Genomic DNA, 19594 nt, shown 5'->3' on the forward strand with positions numbered 1-19594 from the left:
CTCTATTAAATCACATGACCACTGACGTTTTTCAAATTGATTGGATAAAGCACACTTACCAGCCCAAAGGCTATTCCACAGCTTTATTCAATCCATTCGGAAATACAGTGTCCCAAGTGAAGATAAACCTTTGTTCACAGTTCACTAGTTACCTGGAAATAATACCTGCATGGGTCGCATGAAATTGTTTTAACACTACAAATTTCAGATCAGATTCTTGATGACGTTTTTCAAGCCAATGCTCTACTAATAGCGCCTCTTCTTTCCTATTACTCAAGCAACTAAGATGTTCTGCTATTCTAAGCTTAACTACCCGGTGCGTTTGACCAATATATATTAACCCACAAGGGCAAGTAATAGCATATATTACTTGCATGGAAGTGCAATCAGTATAATCATATAATTCATAATGTTTATCCCCATGGGGTATAGGTATACTAGTGGTGACTAATGCGTGCGGACAATAAACACAATGGCCACATGAATGATGACCCCGATTTTCATCAGAAGAAAGACCTCGATATTTTGAACCCTTTATCAATTCCCCCAAATTTTGACCCTGTTTAAACGCAAAACGAGGTAAATCTGTAAATTCAGAATGATTCCTTAAAATGTCCCAATGTTTCTGTATAATCATATGCAACTGCAGAGTCTCATTTGAATAAGGAAGCACACAAGTTAAAGTGTTAGATTTCTCTGGCTGAGATTTACAATGCAACCTTTACTCCCATTATTGAATGTTGTCATCATCTGAATTGTTATTTGTATTGTTTATTGATTAAGGAGGAGGAGTGCTTTAAGTTCGATTGGATAAGAGTCCTGTACTCACTATTGGATGTGGTTGATTCTATTTATTGAGTACAATGGATTAAATATTTTTTACTGTATAAAAACTTTTCTGATTCTCTCTTTAGAAGAATATTATATTTTGAATAAGAGAATCTTGTTCATATTGATTTAATACTCCCATTTTTAGTGAGTGTGTTGATACAGTATTCGGTATGACAAGTGGTGATCTGTATAGCAGGAAAGCATCCCGAGTGTCTTCATTTCAAGTCTAGTTTGTCGCTCTCTGTTGCCATAGCACTTGTTTTTGTGGATCTCAATACAGACAGCATAATTGATACCAGAAGTACTGACAGCCAAATGGTCTACTGTCCAAAATGTTCTCTCACACCTACACCCCTCTTACTAACAAAGAAGCACAAGAGATGTTGGGCCTGTCCCCAGCACTATTTATTCAACACAACACTTCTCACTTATGCAATAAAATTCCAAAATGGTTCCCATATTCTGATGACATCTCCTCCATTTTCTAGCTTCAACTCATCCATGTCCATTCTTTCCATGTTCAAGAGCTGTATCAACTGATTGTTCTAATGAACTCCCAGTGATACATTTAAGGCATCCAATTTAGATAACATCTTCTGAACAAGGCCGCTCTTTTCCCAGCCTAGGTCATCCCCCCACAAATCATCAAAGAAAGATGTGTAAGCAGGTACTGAACTTAAATACAAAAAGTGAGTGAAAAGCTCACGAGGTGGGGTTTCAGATATGACCAATCCAAGCAATAGTGCTTTCAAAGGTCTAGCAGTTCTTCATTCATCCCCCTCAGTCTTCATATATATAGTAATTTTTTGAGTTTTTATATTCATATGTGTCTTCTTATATATAGCAATTTTTTATATATTCATATGTGTATTCAAAAGGCTTATCTTATAAGAACTTGAATTCTTTATTTATTGGATTATTCATTACAATATCTTTGTAACAAACATACATGAATGAACACAAAAAATATTATCTTATAAGAACTTATCTTCAGTTCATGATAGGCATTGATAGAACATGTCTTATGTTCCGACATTCACTTAGTGCTCCCCTCTGCCGACGCGTTTCGCGGTGCTTTGTCAAGGCAGGGGCACTGCATAATTGAAAATATCCTAAATGTATTGAAGAGCGGCTTCTGAAACATAAGTCGGAACATAAGACATGTTCTATCAATGCCTATCATGAACTGAAGATAAGTTCTTATAAGATAAGCCTTTTGAATACACATATGAATATATAAAAAATTGCTATATATAAGAAGACACATATGAATATAAAAACTCAAAAAATTACTATATATATGAAGACTGAGGGGGATGAATGAAGAACTGCTAGACCTTTGAAAGCACTATTGCTTGGATTGGTCATATCTGACACCCCACCTCGTGAGCTTTTCACTCACTTTTTGTATTTAAGTTTAGTTGTTCACTTTTTGCTTTTTCACGAAACGTATGATAAGCAGGTACTGGACATTTACAGCCAAGTGGCCCAACAGCTGATAGTAAATGTTTCACCAAAAGGATTCATTATGAAGGCATTTCTAAAACACATGGACTCTAACATGGTTTGTGCTGCCGCACTTTTAGTACAGTCATCTGGATCTCTGTCAGTTTATCCTTGAAGATCTGGTGAGGATGAAAATATATTTTACATTTCCCATAGTACATTACTATTTGAGGTAACTCTCATTCCCACTAAAGTCTTTAACTGTAGCCACATGTATATTACAGTTGAAATCCCTGCTCCATTTTGTAGCAATCTCTCTATAACTATATTCCATCACATCACCCAAGAGAATTTATAGAGGCCCACCATATGGGTTACTAGACAACTGGATGCCGGAGAGTCACTGGACGTGGTATATTTGGACTTCAGTAAAGCATTTGATAGCGTCCCTCATCGAAGATTACTGAACAAGCTGAAATCGATAGGATTAGGAGACACTCTAACTACATGGGTTGGGGATTGGCTGAACGGTAGACTTCAGAAGGTGGTGGTGAACGGTACCCCATCCGAAGCATCGGACGTGATCAGTGGAGTGCCGCAGGGCTCGGTCCTGGGCCCAATTCTATTTAACTTATTCATAAGAGATATGACGCAAGGACTTAGAGGAAGGGTATCACTGTTCGCCGACGACGCCTAACTTTGCAACATAGTAGGCAAAAGCTTATTACCTGATAATATGACACACGACCTACTGTTGCTGGAACAATGGTCAACTACTTGGCAGCTAGGCTTCAATGCTAAAAAATGCAAGATAATGCACCTGGGTAAGAGAAACCTGCGTAGAACTTATGTACTAAATGGTGAGACCTTGGTTAGGACCACGGCGGAACGCGACCTAGGGGTGATCATTAGTGAGGACATGAAGGTTGCCAATCAAGTGGAGAAGGCTTCCTCCAGGGCAAGACAAATGATGGGGTGTATCCGCAGAGGTTTCGTCAGCAGGAGACCTGAAGTTATGATGCCGTTGTACAGAGCCATGGTGAGGCCTCACTTGGAGTACCGTGTTCAGTTTTGGAGATCACACTACCAAAAGGACGTGCTGAGGATCGAGTCGGTTCAGCGAACGGCCACCAGGATGGTCTTGGGGCTCAAGGATCTCACGTATGAAGAAAGATTAAAAAAATTGCGGCTGTACTCACTTGAGGAAAGAAGAGAACGGGGAGATATGATTGAAACATATAAGTACATCACGGGACGCATCAAGTCAGAAGATGATATCTTCTGGCTCATGGGACCCTCGACCACCAGAGGGCATCCACTGAAAATCAGGGGAGGGAAGTTTCATGGCGACTCCAGGAAGTACTTCTTCACCGAAAGAGTAGTGGATCATTGGAACAGACTCCCACTCCAGGTGATAAAGGCCAGCAGCGTGACGGATTTTAAGAGAAAATGGGATACTCACGTGGGATCTTTAAGGGAGTAAATTCAGGGGAGGGGATACTTGGAATGGGCAGACTTGGTGGGCTAAAGCCCTTTTCTGCTGCTTTTTTCTATGTTTCTATGTTTCACCTGAGATTCTAATTGTAAGGCTTCATTTAACTTCTCAAAAATGTTTCTCTTAAAATTAGAGCCCGAAACCCTACCACAATTGCAAATAAATATTCCTTACTGATTTATTCTGGTGTCAGGTCAAAAGCGCGCCGGGACAAAGGCGCGCCCAGACAATTGAGCGTAGTGCGCGCCGCCGCGCTGCTCTAAATTACTGTTTTTAGTGCTCCGACAGGGGGGCATGGGGGGGGAAACCCCCACTTTACTTAATAGACATCACGCCGCATTGTGGGGGGTGTGGGGGGTTGTAACCCCCCACATTTTACTGAAAACTGAACTTTTTCCCTGTTTTTAGGGAAAAAGTTCAGTTTACAGTAAAATGTGGAGGGTTACAACCCCCCAAACCCCCCATAACACCGGCGCGATGTCTATTAAGTAAACTGGGGGGGTTCCCCAACAAACCCCCCCGTCGGAGCCCCTAAAAACTGTAATTTAGAGCGGTGCGGCGGCACACGCTGCGCTCAATTGTCGGCGCGCGCTTTTGTCTTTCGCGCCGTTGTCTATGAACCTTTATTCTGCCATCAAAGTCTGAAAGGACATTATCTTACCCTGAGCATCTCCAGGGACTTAAAGTAGGCTGGGGGGAGGGATAGACCTATTAGTGGGTGGATGAGGAATGGAGCCACTTGATATAAAACATGAGTCCTCTTATCAAAAATTCAAGTCAAGGTTAGAAAACTAAATTTAAAAAAAAACTTTTGAAACTGATTAATTTTAGGACTCTGGATGCAGGAAATGATACGGAAAAACACAGAAAAAATGAAGGCAGATAAAGACCATGGTGTAGTTGAGGCAAAAGCCATCCCCAGTCATTCCTGAACACACTTATTTCAGTCTCAAAATCTTTGCTACAACAGTCACAGTAATGATATTGAAAGCAGATCTGGCATGGGCAGCAGAAACTGGGGATTACTCCTGCCTCAATTTTACCATTAGACCACCATTGACTGTGAAGAAGGCAGAGGAGTGGGATCTAGTCCTGTTTGTGAGAAAGGGAACAGAGCCTAATTTACTGGATTATTGGATCATCCAGAATGACAGATAATCAGGATTTTACTGTATACTACAATCACTGTTCTCTCTAAGCCAAGTGAGAATCCTCCAACTGCATTGCTGCCAGTAGGGGGTGGTGCTTCAATATTGTGTTTTCAGTCGCTGTTACTCTCATCTTCTTGTAGATTTTAACCTCTTCTTCCACCTCAATCTCACTGCTTTTTTTCCTTCGAAGTCCATCTGTCTATTACAGGGGTAGGCAATTCCAGTTGAAAGCCGGAGCCAGGTCAGGTTTTCAGGATATCCACAATGAATATGTATGAGATGGATTTGCATGCACTGCCTCATTGAGATGCAAGTCTATCTCATGCATATTTATTGTGGATATCCTGAAAACCTGACCTGGCTCCGGCTCTCGAGGACCGGAATTGCCTACCCCTGGTCTATTCACTTCTCTAGCAATCTGAGTAGCAGTCATTTATTGACCCCTCTGATAAATCCCTTTCTTCCTTTCTCACTACCTTTGACTCATGGCTTTCCTTCTTTCTTGAACCTTCATCTCCTTCCCTCATTTTTGATGATTTTAGCATTCATGCTAATGACCCCTCTGCCTTTTATGCTTCTAGATTCCTTGTTTTAACATCTCATTCAATCTTCAGTTGTGTTCCACTACCCCTACATACCAGAATGGACACTGTTTTGCTCTTGTTTTCCGCTCCAACTGCTCAATAATCCATTTCTCTACCTCAGTTCATCTCTCTGACCATCATCTGATCTCACAACTCATCACCCTCCCTCCCCCAATCAATTCATTTAGGAATCTTCAAGCTATTGAATCTAGCACTCTTTCCACCACTATTTCATCCTTCCTTTCAAGCACTGTTATTCAAGTCTGTTAATGAAGCTGTCTATTCCTATAATACTGTTCTCTCCTCTTTCTAGATACCCTTGCTTCTTCCATTCTCTGCTCTATGAGGCATGCCAAACTCTAGCCCTGGTTAATATCTAAAATTCGCCATTTTGCTCTTGTACCCAATGTGCTTTAACATCTTTTGCTCAAATCCCATACTCTTGCTGACTTCCTGCCCTGCATTTCAAATTCCTACTGACCTCCTTCCAGTCTGCTCATTCACTTTCTAAACAAGACTACTACACCCATTTGACTAACTCCAACCTTTGCCGTCTCTTTGAAACATTGAACTCTCTACTCAAGGTGCCCTCACCTCCAACCCCCTTCACTTTCTTCACAGACTATGGCTAAATGTGAGTCACGATTGATGCATAGTGTAGATGGTCTTTTTACGAAGGTTAGATATTTGTGGTTCCATTGTGAAAGTGCCGTCTAAGATGCAGCCTAGTACCTTGGTGGATTTTTCCATTATGAGGGTGATGCCTGATGAAAGAGTGAGGTTTGTCCACATTACCTGCCCTGCTCTTGACATTTAGATACAGGCCGGTCACTCACTACTAAATGTATTTTGTTTTTCTTTGCTGGATGAGGGGAAATTTGTTGTGAGTTTGAGTTGAGCACCCCCCATCACTTTCAAAATTGGCTCATAAGGCAGACCATATGTTAAAAAAAAAATGTATTTGTGCGTCATTTTGGAACTTGTATGATAAGAATAGGGAGCCTTTCATAAATGCCAGAATGGATGAGTAGTTTTAAAGGACAGATAAAAATGTCATTTGAAAGTATGGCAGGAGAGGGAGAGGGGTAGACTGTCCTTTCAAACACAGGGTAGTTCTTTGTCCTGTAACATACAGGATTTTATTTTGGCTCTGTACCTGGATTCCAAAAACAGCAGGTCTGCTGGTGATTAATTTAGAAGAGAACACAAAGTTCTGTCCGTGGAAAACTCTTTAGTGAGTTAGCTGAATTTTAGTGTATAGTGGGCGATCCAGTTAATTTGCTGTACTGTAATTCCACCAATTTTTTTTTTTTTTACTCTTGAAAGACTGTTCTGGGAAAAGAAATTGGCAGAGAGAAATGCAGGAGCAATTTGAAGATTCCATGAGACTGGCTGAGAAATTCACAAATTTGTATGGAGACCTGTTACAGAAATTCCAAGAGGAGATGTTAAATGCTACAAGCATCTTGGATCATCTCAATGAACAGTTTGGCTGGGTTGCCAAGCTTGCCAACATTACCGAGAACAGCAATGGGATCTTCCAAGTGTCCAGTGTAAGTCTCGTCTTATTTGTTATGCAGTCTTGAAAAGCTTTTCTTCTTATTCCTTCCGGTCCCATCAAAGATCCACCACAAAATGAAGGCTCCAGTATTTAGCCTTTGATATATATATTTTATTATACAGCTTTCGCCTTACTTTTATTTCTCACTTGAATTATTGTAGTAGTCTGAGAAAGCCATCGATCCATTTATTTCGACCCCTTCAGATGCTGTAAATCCCCCGCATGTATTCCCTGTCTCTGTCCTCATTACTGTCATATTTGTAATGCTTGCTGCATTGTTATGGTTCCCATTGCACACCGATGACAATTTAAAGTTCTTTTCTAGACTGAACAGAGGATAATTTTATAACAGTTTGCTTAGATTGGGAGACCAAGTAGGTAACTATTTAGCAATGTGTTATGTGCAATCTTATATCCTGGCTAAATCCTTGTATATCGGATTCTAGGCGAGTTACAAGCAGCATATCACTACATATATATATAGAATCATATATGCTACATAGTTATACATGTTACATAAAATTTTACCTGTAAGATAAGACATCTAAAATAGTAAGGGGCAAAATCTATAAATTGTAGGCAGTGGTAAGTGGTAAGTATTACCGCTGTCTAATCAGCCAATCGAGATGCATATTTTCTTAAAATAACCCCCCCCCCCTCCGAGGCAGGCTGCCTACATTGTAGGCATCTGTTGTGGATGCAGGGAGACGCATCAGGACACTTAGGCTGGGCATGGGCATGGTTTTGCCCAGAGGTGGCCTTGGGTGAGTTTAAGCGGCCCTAGGTGTCTCCTTAAGGCTACGATAGACGCCTGAAATGTAGATCAGGAAAATGCTGGCCTACATTTCAAATAGACGTGGCCACTGAGCTGATCTCTCTGCCACAGTAAGCTGACCAGCTACAACAGAGACCACCCCCCCTCCTTGCCACAAAGTCATCTGGCAGGAGGGATGCCCACTCCCTCCTGCCACCTCCCCACAAGAACTTCCCCCACACCCATTGACATTCTGTAGACCCCCAGCACCTCCACATCTGCCTCGTACCTTTTAAGCTGAAAGTCTGGCTTTAGGGATAGAAACATAGAAACATGATGGCAGAAAAAGGCCAAATGGCCCATCTAGTTTGCCCATCCACAGTAACCATTATCTCTTTTTCTCTCCGAAAGATCCCACGTACCTATCTCAGGCCCTCTTGAATTCAGACGTCTCTGTCTCCACCACCTCTTTCGGGAGACTGTTCCACGCATCTACCACCCTTTCTGTAAAAAAAGTATTTCCTTAGATTACTCCAAAACCTATCATCTCTTAACTTAATCCTATGCTCTCTTATTCCAGATTTTCCTTTCAACTCATGTGCATTTACATCATGTAGGTATTTAAATGTCTATCATATCTCCCCTCTCCCGCCTTTCCAACCAAAGTATACAGATTGAGATCTTTAAGTCAGTCCCCATACATCTTATGACGAAGACCATGCACCATTTTAGTAGCCTTCCTCTGGACAGACTACATCCTCTTTATATCTCTTTGAAGGTGCGGCCTCCAGAATTGTACACAGTATTCTAAATGAGGTCTCACCAAAGTCTTATACAGGGGCATCAATACCTCCTTTTTCCTACTGGCCATACCTCTCCCTATGCAACCTAGCATCCTTGTGCCATCTCTTTTACAACCTGTTTGGCCACTTTAAGATCATCACATACAGTCACACCCAAGTCCTGCTCCTCTGTCGTGCACATAAGTTCTTCACCCCCTAAACTGTACCGTTCCCTTGGGTTTTTGCAGCCCAAATGCATGACCTTGCATTTCTTAGCATTAAATTTTAGCTGCCAAATTTCAGACCATTTTTCAAGCTTTGCCAGGTCTTTCTTCATGTTATTCACACCATCCTGGGTGTCTACTGCATTGCAGATTTTGGCATCATTCGCAAAGAGGCAATTATTACTCGACAGTCCTTCAGCAATATCATTTATAAAACTGTAAAGAACTGGCCCAAGATCAGAACCTAAAGGCACACCACTGGTAACATCCTTTTCTTCGGAGTGATCTCCATTGATCACTACCCTCTGTCGCTTTTCACTCAACCAGTTTTTGACCCAACCTATCACTTTGGGACCCATCCCGAGGGCACCCAGTTTATTTATTAGACATCTGTGTGGAACACTGTCAAAGGCTTTGCTAAAATCTAAATATACCATGTCTAGCACACATCCTCTACAGTCAAAGAAATTGATCAGATTTGTCTGATAAATTCCTACCTCTAGTGAATCCATTTTGCCTCCAGTCCTGTAATCCACAGGATTTCAGAAACTTCACCATTCTCTGTTGTAAAAGCAGAAGTCAGACTTAACCAATCTGTAATTCCCTTCTTCTTCCCTACTTCCATTTTTGTAGAGAGGGACCACTCCAACTCTAAGAGACTCATTGAAAAGGTCAGTCAGCGGAGCCACCACAACTTCCCTAAGTTCCTTCAGCACCCTCGGATGTACACCATCCGGCCTCATTGTTTTGTCTACCTTTATTTTAGCTAACTCCTCATGAACACAACCCTCTGAAAATAGATCAGAGCCTGTTACTCCTCCATCCCTATTCACATTTGTCTTCTGCAGTCCCACTCCCAGCATTTCAGCCATGAACACAGAACAGAAATATTTGTTAAGCAATTCAGCCTTTTCTTTATCAGCTTCTACATATTTCCCCCTTCACCTTTGAGTCTCACAGTACCACTTTTGCACTTCTTCCTATCACTAATATATATAAAAAAAATAATAATAATAATTTATTTTCTTGTATACCACCCTACCAACAGTTCTAGGCGGTTCACAACAGAAAAACTGAGACATTTCAGTAAAAATACAATCTCATATACAGTACTACTAATATGTCATTGAATACAACATTATTTCAAAAACACACAATTAAAATCCATCAATTAAATGTGACATTAGTTAAAAAAAACTATTAAAAATACATAAACTAAAAAGACTGCATCGTAAAAAATGTCTTGTCTCCCCGTTTTACTGTGTCAGCTATTTTTTTTCTTCCATTTGCATCTTTGCTTTCCTGACTACACAACCAGCCTCTCTTAACTTTTCCAGATATTTTTGCCTGCCTTCCTCTTTCTGCGATCTTTTGTAGTTTATAAAATCTAACCTCTTATTCCTTACCTTCTCAGCTACTACTTTTGAGAACCAAAGCAGCCTTCTTTTTCTCTTACTTACTTGCCTCACAAAAAGGTTTGTTGCCCTTACAATTGCTCCTTTCAGTTTTACTCACTGCATTTCCACTCCTTTCAGATGTTCCCATCCAGACAATAATTCCTTGACGTAATCCCCCATCCGAACAAAGTTAGTTTTTTAAAAGTCTAGAACCTGTGCTTTTGAATAAGCCCTCTCTATACTCATCTTAATATTAAACCATACCATGCAGTGAGCACTGGATGCTAGATGATCACCCACTGTAACATCAGAAACGCTTGTTTGTAGGCACTAAGTCCAGTATGGCCCTATCCTGTGTGGGTTCCATTACCAACTGCTGGAACAGTTCTCCTTGTAGTGAATCCAGGAACTCCATACTCCTAGAAGATCCCGCAATAGGGATATCCCAGTCAACATCCGGCATGTTAAAATCGCCTATTAGCAAGACTTCCCCTTTTTTTTAGATGTATTCTGAATGTCTACTGTTAAATCTCTATCCACTTCTTCCATCTGTGAAGGAGGCCTATATATCACACCAATGTAAATATATTCACCATTCCCTCTTTCCAAATTGATCTACAGTGCCTCTTCCTTGCCCTGCAGATCCTGCAATTGTGTGGCTTTAATATGATCTTTAACATATAACGTTACTCCCCCTCCTTTTCTTCCTACCCTGTCTTTCCTGAACAGATTATAGCCCAGTATAACTACATCCCAGTCATGGCTCTCTGTGAACCACGTCTCCGTGATTGCCACTATATCTTCCATCACAGCTTCTAGATCCAGAATCTTGTTTCCCATACTTCGAGCATTAGTATACTGCTTTCCAGACATTCCTCCCTTTTCCCATCCGTGTAGAGGTATTCAGTGATTTACTTACCTGAGGGTTTATACTCACCCGGGGGCTTTGATCACCCTGCCCCTCATTTCTAGTTTAAAGCCCTCTTCAATAGATTAGCCAGCCTGCTGGTGAAGACACTTCTTCCTTTCTTTGATAGATGCACACCATCCCTGCTCAGTAGCCATTGAAAAATCATCCCATGGTCCAGGAAGTCAAAATGCTCTCGATGACACAATCTAAGTAGCCACGCATTCATCTCCAGGATGCGAGCTTCTCTGCCGTGGGCTTTACCCTCTACAAGTCTGCTGGGTTTTTTTTTTGTTTGTTTTTTTACAGGTCTGTCTGTTTTTATTCTTTTTTTTTTTTTTTTAATGGGGCAGATAGTTTGCGTGTATTACACATGCAAATATCTGCCCCATTAAAAAAAATGAATAAAAAACGCAAACCTATAAAAATCCGCCCCTCTCCTCAGCACACAGCAACCCACAAATGGCAGGAGGAATGCCCACTCCCTTCTGCCACCCTATGATCCCCCACCGTACTGAAAAATATGGCAGGAGGGATGCCCACTCCCTCCTCCTCCCACCCGCTGGCCGAACACCCCCGCATCGCGCAGAAATGGCAGGAGGGATGCCCACTCCCTCCAGCCGGTTGGGTCTTGTCACTGCCACCCCTCCCCCTCCCCGTAGCTTTAGTTGGGAGCAGGAGGGGTGCTTAGTACCTCCTGCTGCGCCGGCTGCCTGTCAGCAATGCTGGCCTTAGGCCCTGCCCCAGTGCATCATGTGATATAAGGGGAGGGGCCTAATGCCATGATTGACTCAGGCACCTCGGGCTCCTCCCTTGCAAATCATTTGCATGCAAATTTGATATTGAATCAATCGCTGTTTAAAAATCGGCCAACAGCGACTGAGTCCTGCAAAGTAAGTATATGACAGTCACACACTTTGCAACTTGAGAGCAGACAGTCCTACAAAAGGAACTGCTGTCTAGTCATGATGCCATCAAAACTCCTTGACTACTTGTTTTTTGTTAGTATAGTTTTATTCTGGTGGTATTTTCTATATATTTTTGTTCTGCTATTTTTCTAAAGCACAGGTATTAGAGCCATGATGTCTGGTTTTCTATCTTAACTGTTTTTCTTTTCTTTTTGTTAGGCACTTATTTCCAGGACAAAGACAGATGAGGGTGTGTCTGACACTACTGTGACGGTGCAGTTCTTTGATTCTGAGCCACTCACTTTCACAGTCCCAGGAGACATTCCATTTGAGGATCCCAAGTTTACAGATTTCATTGTGGAGGAGGCTCTGAAGAACTTTAAGAAAGGGGTCATGTAAGTTTGGCATATATTTTTACACAGGCTTTTCTTAGATGAGCACCACCTGAAAATTTTTGTTCATTAGGGACAGGCTGTGTTTCCTTTTTTCATATTAAACAGGTCCAAAGGTACACTGGACTTAGATGCTTCTGTCTCCTTCAACTAATTTAGGAATGTGCCATCCTAATACCATATAGTGATATTACCTTTATCTTGGAAGCAGTGTACAAAATATGTAGACTGTTCTTCAAAGCCAAGGCAAGTTATTTTCCTTCCAAAATCTACTTGCACCAAAAGGTATAAAAAGTCTGTGGCATGTTTTAAACTTCCATGCTTTCTCTTTCGAAATTAGTGTAAAGTCTTTGGAGCAAAGCTTCCCAAACATGTCCTATTGACCACACAACCAGTCTGGTTTTCTAAATCTCCACAGAAAATATGCATGACATTAAGTTTACACTAAAGGAGTAATTCTATAGAGACCACCTAAAGCTAGGCACTGGGATGAAGTGTGCTAAGCCTTTATTCTATAATGGAAACTGAGGAGCTGCTGTTATGGAATAGATTGTAAGACAAAAAGCCCCACGACAGATGCACAGCTAAGAGAAAGTGGGGAAGGAACCGTACACATCAACCTGAGATAAAGTGGAGTTTGAGTACAATCAATCATTAAAAACACAAACATATCATAGAAATGAATAAATCCTGCAGATCCTTGTAGACCCAGGCACCTGGATTTTGTTAGAGTTGTGTACAGTAAACCCCTGTGAATTTGCGGTTCACAAATCGCGGACTCAGTAATTCACAGTATTTCTGACCGCCTCTTCCTGGTACTAAAGTCATGGTTACACCAATCAGGAGCTGCTTTGACACGCTATTTGGCTTTAGTATCGGGAAGAGGTGGTCGGAAAATGTGCCCGGCTTTGTAAGTACAATTTAAGCACCCACCGGCACCCCAGCTGCCCTCTCCTGCCTTTGATCAGCTGAAAAACTGTATTCGCGGTGCGGTGAATGGCCTTTTCCCCCATACCCGCGGCGAGCAGGTTTTTTTTCATCCCCGTTTCTGCGGGTTACCCGCGGCATTCTCTAGTACTAGGTATCGTGCATATTCATTATGGATATTCTGAAAATCTAACTGGTTCCTGAGTTACTAGGATAGGCTTATAAACTCTACCATAGATAGGGTTGCCAGATTTCCTCTTTAAAAAAAGAGACCTGCCCCACCCTATTCAGTCCCCAGGCCCAGTTACATTCAGGCATTATCTTGAACTATTGAGATAGGCATGGATCAGAGCCAAATCCAGATCCCGTCACCCCTTCTGTTTGCTGTATTTTTGTACCTCTACTCCCAGCACCATCCTTGTATCCATCCTTACTACCCTGTGTCCAACATCTCCCTAACTCTCCATATCCAGCATCCTCCCTCCCCATTCTTTCTTCTTCCCTTCCTGAGCCCAGCCCTTGTATTTTGTAAATCGCTTAGGTTTAAGCGGGCAAGAAATTTTTTAAATAAATAAACATCAGGGAATTAACAGTAGAGGTCTGCACGGGAACGGGGATCGCAGGAATTCTGTGGGTCCCGCGGTAATCCCCCCCTAACCCACGAGACTTCCACGGGGACCCCCCTCTGGCCCACGGGACTCCCACAGGGACCCCCCTCTAGTCAACGGGACTCCCACAGGGATGGAAGGCTTTGGAAGCAGGGTTCGTCCATATAATATAATGGACACGTCAGCCTTAGTAAAAGAGGGGGGGGGTTATAAGTTAATTATCTGAACAGAAAAAAAAAAAGGGTTCCACCAAAGAGATTCAACAAGGAAAACAGCAAAAGAAAATGTGGAATTGATGATCCTGTCAGAAGTAATTGCTGCTTTTTATGGGGACGGGCGGGGATGGAGGTAATTCCTTGCGGGGATGGGTGGGGACAGAGAGGATCCTGACGGGGACGGGTGGGGATGGAGAGGATCCTGATGGGGACGGGTTGGGACGGAGAGGATCCTGATGGGGACTGGTGGGGATGGAGAGGATCCTGGCGGGGACGGGTGGGATTTCTGTCCCCGTGCAACTCTCTAATTAACAGGCCCAAGACAATGCAACTCTACTTACACAAAATCTTCTCTAGTGCATGGCGCATATCGGTCCCAGCACATGATACAACAGGGCAGAAAAGCAGCGGTGGTTCATCTGTCGCAGGGTTGTTAATCCTCTCTCTCGAGTTGAATCCCACAGCCTCAACCCAGCCAAACTTCCTATCTCCTTCCCCATGGTCTGGAGGCCCTCTATGCATGACATCATGCGCATGCATGTGCTTATGACACCATTGCGTCAACGGCTGCGCAGAGGGCCTCCAGAAACGGGCCAGGGACTTCTGAAACCCGGACAAACTGCTGGGTTTTGGAAAACCTCCAGGCGCCCAGAGAGTCCTCTCAAAAGAGGACATGACCGGGCTTTCCCGGATGTCTGGTAACCCTAGATAGAGTACCTGTAGAGTGGGACTCATTAACAGTGACCCCCATCCTAATGAAGCCAATGTTCAGAATTATGCATGGACATTCAATTGCCAAAATGCCACAAGTTGATTTTGAAAATAAGATAGGATGACTAAATAATTCGATGATACATTTAAGTTACTTTAACATGCTTTTGTCTGTCTTTATAGAACTGCTTGATGCCACTGTTTGGAACATGACTGGAAACATCAAAGCTTCTGCAACACATTCAGACATCAAACCGGATAATTCACACTGCTAAGCTCCTGTAACACTAAGGAAGCAAACAATGTGCTGACAATTTCTGAGATCCACATCTACCTTAACATAACTACTGTTATTAATTGCACTCTGCTGTCTAGTGGTAGGGACCAAGCCAAGCTAAATAAATAGACCATAGACAACCATCTCAAAACATGCCATTTGTTATGTATTTTTGAGTGTGGAACTTTTATTTTTTTTTTTTAAAGGGCTTGACAAGGATTTTCACATGATCTAAGGTTAGATTGTTTGTTTGTTTTTAACCTCCAACTCAAGGTGCCCTGTTTTCCACCAAGGAAGACTTGCAGGATGCTTTGCAACGGGAGTATAAAATGACACTGGACATCTGTGTCCTACTGGTGAACATAAAACATATACAAAATAATATTCTTAGGTTTATTCCTGATGTATCCACTTTAAAATATTTTGTGATCTAGAGTCCAGCTTTTTCCCTATGAACCCCTCTTATTAATCAGTTGAGAAAGGGAAATGAACAAAGGTACCTCAGAAAGCAAAAGTCAGGTGCTATATATACTCGATCAGTGTTTCCTAAATGCTGCTTTACCTTCAGATCTGATTGAGTATGCCATGGAAAATGACTATATGGGCTCTGCTCTCAGAACCCTGATCTCCTTCCTGAGCACAAGTGTACTCGTACACGCCTGTCGTTCTGGAAACAGCATAAGCCTCAGAGTGTGCAAATTAATAATATGTAGTGCATGGCTGACTAGCCTCCTGCTTTGTGAAGGACACACACATTGCTCAATATTGATCCATTAATATTTAAAGTTTTGAAGATGCCCCCTCCTTTAACAAGTAGTCCCAACACAAACATTTATTTTAAAATTTTTTTATACTGTTTAAAACTAAATGGTTTACATAATTTACATGCATAATTTTAAAACAAAAGCATGATAAACATAAAAACAATCCTCAGAAATCATGTCTACAAAATGGTACCATAGCTTGCATAATAAAGATCATGAATAATTCATCAACTGTCAGAGAGGAAAATTATTGGCTAGAGAAAGGCATCTACAAATAACTGTCGTAAGTAGTTTTCTAAACCTGCCCTTTTCACGACCGTTTCGTATCTGACCCACCAAGGAGTTCCATATCTTAACTCCTGCGCAACAAAAAGTCATTTTACCAGTCTCAACAAGTCTTGGATTGATAGTCGTCTTCAGTAAAGCTAGATTCTCAGAGTTGTTGAGTAATTGAAGTCAGTAGACATGTTGGGTATGGAATCTCTTAGGGTGAGCAGGCGATAGAGGATGCTGTGGATGAGCAGACTGGATGGGCTGTTTGGCCATTATTTGCCTTCATGTGTCTGTGTTGAATGTGTTACACAATTTTATACCCAGAGCAAGTGCAGGTATGTTACATGTCTGAATGGGGTTGACTTCCACTGTGTATCAGTGCATCACCAATACATGCTCCAGTTGTGTAACTAAGCAATTTTGTGGAAGCAGGAACGGTTCTATCATTAAGCCAAGTGGGCAGTTACCTCAGGTGGCAAATTTTTAGGGCAGTGAAAATGTCCCTGAAACAGCCCTCTAGCGGTGGTCTCACTGCTGCTAACTTCACTGCAACTGCACATGCTAGGAAGTGTCAGCATTAACAATACAACAGAAAAAAAGGGGTGGAGCCTATTAGCTCATGTATACCACTGATGTCTCTGTGCTCATATCCCCTTCAAAACAGGAAGTCATGTCATAAGGTGTTGGACTGAGAGGGCCATCAGTATCGCACACGAGTTACCGTATTCAGTATACTTGAATATGTCAATCTGAATATAAGTCGAGATCCCCATTCCTCCCTCTCCCCACCAAAGGAAGAAGACTGGTTGACTCAAATATAAGTTGGGTGGCTTAATATTCAAGTGTAGTGCCCTGCCCTCTCAGGTTCTGCACCCAGCCCCCTCCCTGTCAGACTCTGCACCCAGCTCCTTTCCCTCGCTCCCCTGTCAGACTCTGCACCCAGCCCCCCTACCTGTCCTCGTACCTCCGCTGTCGATCCCTGGTGGTTCAGAGGTGCAGCAGGTTGGAGTGAGCTTTCGGCGCTCCTGTTCCGCTGCTAACCTGGTTTGTAGGTGGCTGCTGCGAGATCAGGTTTATTCAGCCGCTGAGCGGCACTGAGCAGGAGCACGCTTTGGTGCTCCTGCTCGGCGCTGAGTAGTTTCTTGACTGGCTACCGTGAATTCTCCCTGGGAAGTGGCATGGTGAATGTGGTAGCTCAGGAAGGGAAGAAGAAAGAATGGGGAGGGAGGATGCTGGATATGGAGAGTAATGGGGTGTTAGGGAGATATTGGACATAGGGTAATGAGGATGGATACAAGGATGGTGCTGGGAGTAGAGGTACAAAAATACAACAAACAGAAGGGGTGATAGGATCTGACCCATGCTTATTTCAATAGTTCAAGATAATACCTGAATGTAACTTATCTTGTCCCAAGAAGGTTTACAATCTAAATTTGTACCTGAGGTAATAGATTGGGGGAGGGGGGATGAGAGAAAGAAAAATAGAAAAGATGCTAGATGGAGGGGAAGTTAAAAAGAGACTGGGGTAATGAGGATGGTAAATTTGAGGATTGTATGAGAGAAAGAAATGGAAAGGTGTGGATAGATACAGTAAAAAGAGGAAGGTTGAAGAATGGATGCATCTAATACATGCATTCAGGGTGCCTCTTTTTATGTTTGTTTTGGCTCAGTATGAAAGTACATGTTTAGGTGGCTAAACACATAGCACATGTTTCAGTCTCTTGGCTATCCTGATTACACAGCCCTGAAACATGCCTATCTAGAGGAGCTGCTAAAAAATGCTCAGCCTACCAAGAAGTTATTCCACACTGTTCTTGACTCATTCATGTCATTGAAACAAAATGTGTCAAGAAAAGTGTGGAATAACTTGTAAGTTAAATGGTTCCACAGAATTCTTGTCTAGGTTGGGCTGAGAACTTTTCAATGGCCCTTCGTACTTTACATACACAAATTTATTAAGTTTTTAAGTTGGGAGGGAGAAAGAAGAAAGGAGGGGGCACAGGAAAGAAAGGCCAGGAGGGAGGAAGGGAAAGAAGGAATACCAGATTAAGGAGAGAAGAAAATGAGGATACAGGAAAGGTTGTGAGGAAGGAAGAACTAGGTGAGCAGTATATAAGAAAGCTTGGTTATGAGGGCTTGGAATGAAGATCTGGCAGGGAGACATGCAAAGAATAATTGCATAACAAGACACCTGTAAATGTCCAGGAATGTACCTATTTTTTGCCTATTTTACAACCAAACAAGGCACTCTTCTTTAGTCCAGGAGGTTAGAAAAAGATCTACATACTATAAAACCAATCTCCTCTCTGGAATATATAGTCAAGTGTATAATGGACCATCAGCAGTGATTCTCAGCTTTACTGTTTCCTCTGAACTTTATTCATCATCACAAATCTTACACCCTTTGTTAATTTATTATATTGGCTATACTCACAATTTATTACTATGTTTCTCTACACATATAGTTTAATATTCTAAGATCTTCTTTAAGTTGGCATGGGGACACTTTGACATGAATCATGTTTCGCTCTAAGTGGTTTCAAGGATCCTCCCTATCATTGTGTATGGCTGGCAATGTAATGGGGAAGATTCTTGAAACCACTTAGAGCAAAATATGATTCATATGAGATAAAATTAAATTGAACTATATCAGCAAGAATTGTTGTTAAAGCCAAGTAGCAGCTAATTTAACAATTAAGTTACACACATAACTGGCACTAGTCTATAATTTGCATAAGCAACTGCATGCTAAGTGGCAAATTGTGCACATAGAGGGGCATTTTCGATAGGACTCCTAAATTAGACTTTAGATGTTTTGAAGAAAATGTCTGAAAATCAGGTGGAGAAAATGTCCATTTTTGAACCAACGAGAAATCTATCTTTTTCCTAAAAATGGCCCAGTTAGATGTTTTGCCATTATTCTAGGCATTATACTTTTTAAAATGGTCCAAATAGATGTCTCAATTTTTTTGCCAGTATAAAAAAAAAATGTCCAAATTAAAAAGTCCAAAACAAGCCATTTGTATACAGGAGGGGCCAGCATTTTTAATGGACTGGCCACACAAACATTCCAGCAGAGAGTGGGGCATCTTAAGGAGTACACATCTCACCATAACCCCTTTACATTATACAAGATGAGCCCACCCAAACTCTCCCAAAACTTACTGTATGCACCTACCACCCCAATAGCCCATATGCCTGCAAGTGTCACCTACATGGAAGTACAGTGGGTTTTTGTTGAGTTTTGGTGGGCTCACACTTTCCACCACAAGTTAGAGTGGCATATGGGCCTGGTTTCCCCTTTTCTACAGTCCACTGCACTGCCCATCAGGCAGCTGTACTAGAATGCAGCTGTACTAGAACTGGACATAGTATCTGCAGCTGTTA

General features: G+C 41.9%; 1 protein-coding gene across 3 annotated transcripts in view; it reads left to right on the forward strand.

The window, feature by feature from the left end:
- The window catches only part of CLU (clusterin), a 50164-nt gene extending 34841 nt beyond the window's left edge, over positions 1–15323 (forward strand). For 2 of the 3 annotated variants that reach the window (XR_004538843.1, XR_004538842.1), the window contains exons 7-10: positions 6834–7060; positions 12260–12435; positions 12541–12678; positions 15077–15323. Coding sequence is in view for 1 of the 3 variants with exons in the window: in XM_033938493.1 (XP_033794384.1) it covers positions 6834–7060; positions 12260–12435; positions 15077–15086 (413 nt within the window). In the remaining 2 variants the exon portion in view is untranslated. The remainder of the gene's footprint in view (positions 1–6833; positions 7061–12259; positions 12436–12540; positions 12679–15076) is intronic. The other variant, XM_033938493.1, reaches the window with a different exon arrangement.
- Positions 15324–19594: the final 4271 nt, after the last annotated feature.

The sequence above is a fragment of the Geotrypetes seraphini genome, chromosome 3 (assembly GCF_902459505.1).
Source record: "Geotrypetes seraphini chromosome 3, aGeoSer1.1, whole genome shotgun sequence".
NCBI lineage: Eukaryota > Metazoa > Chordata > Amphibia > Gymnophiona > Dermophiidae > Geotrypetes > Geotrypetes seraphini.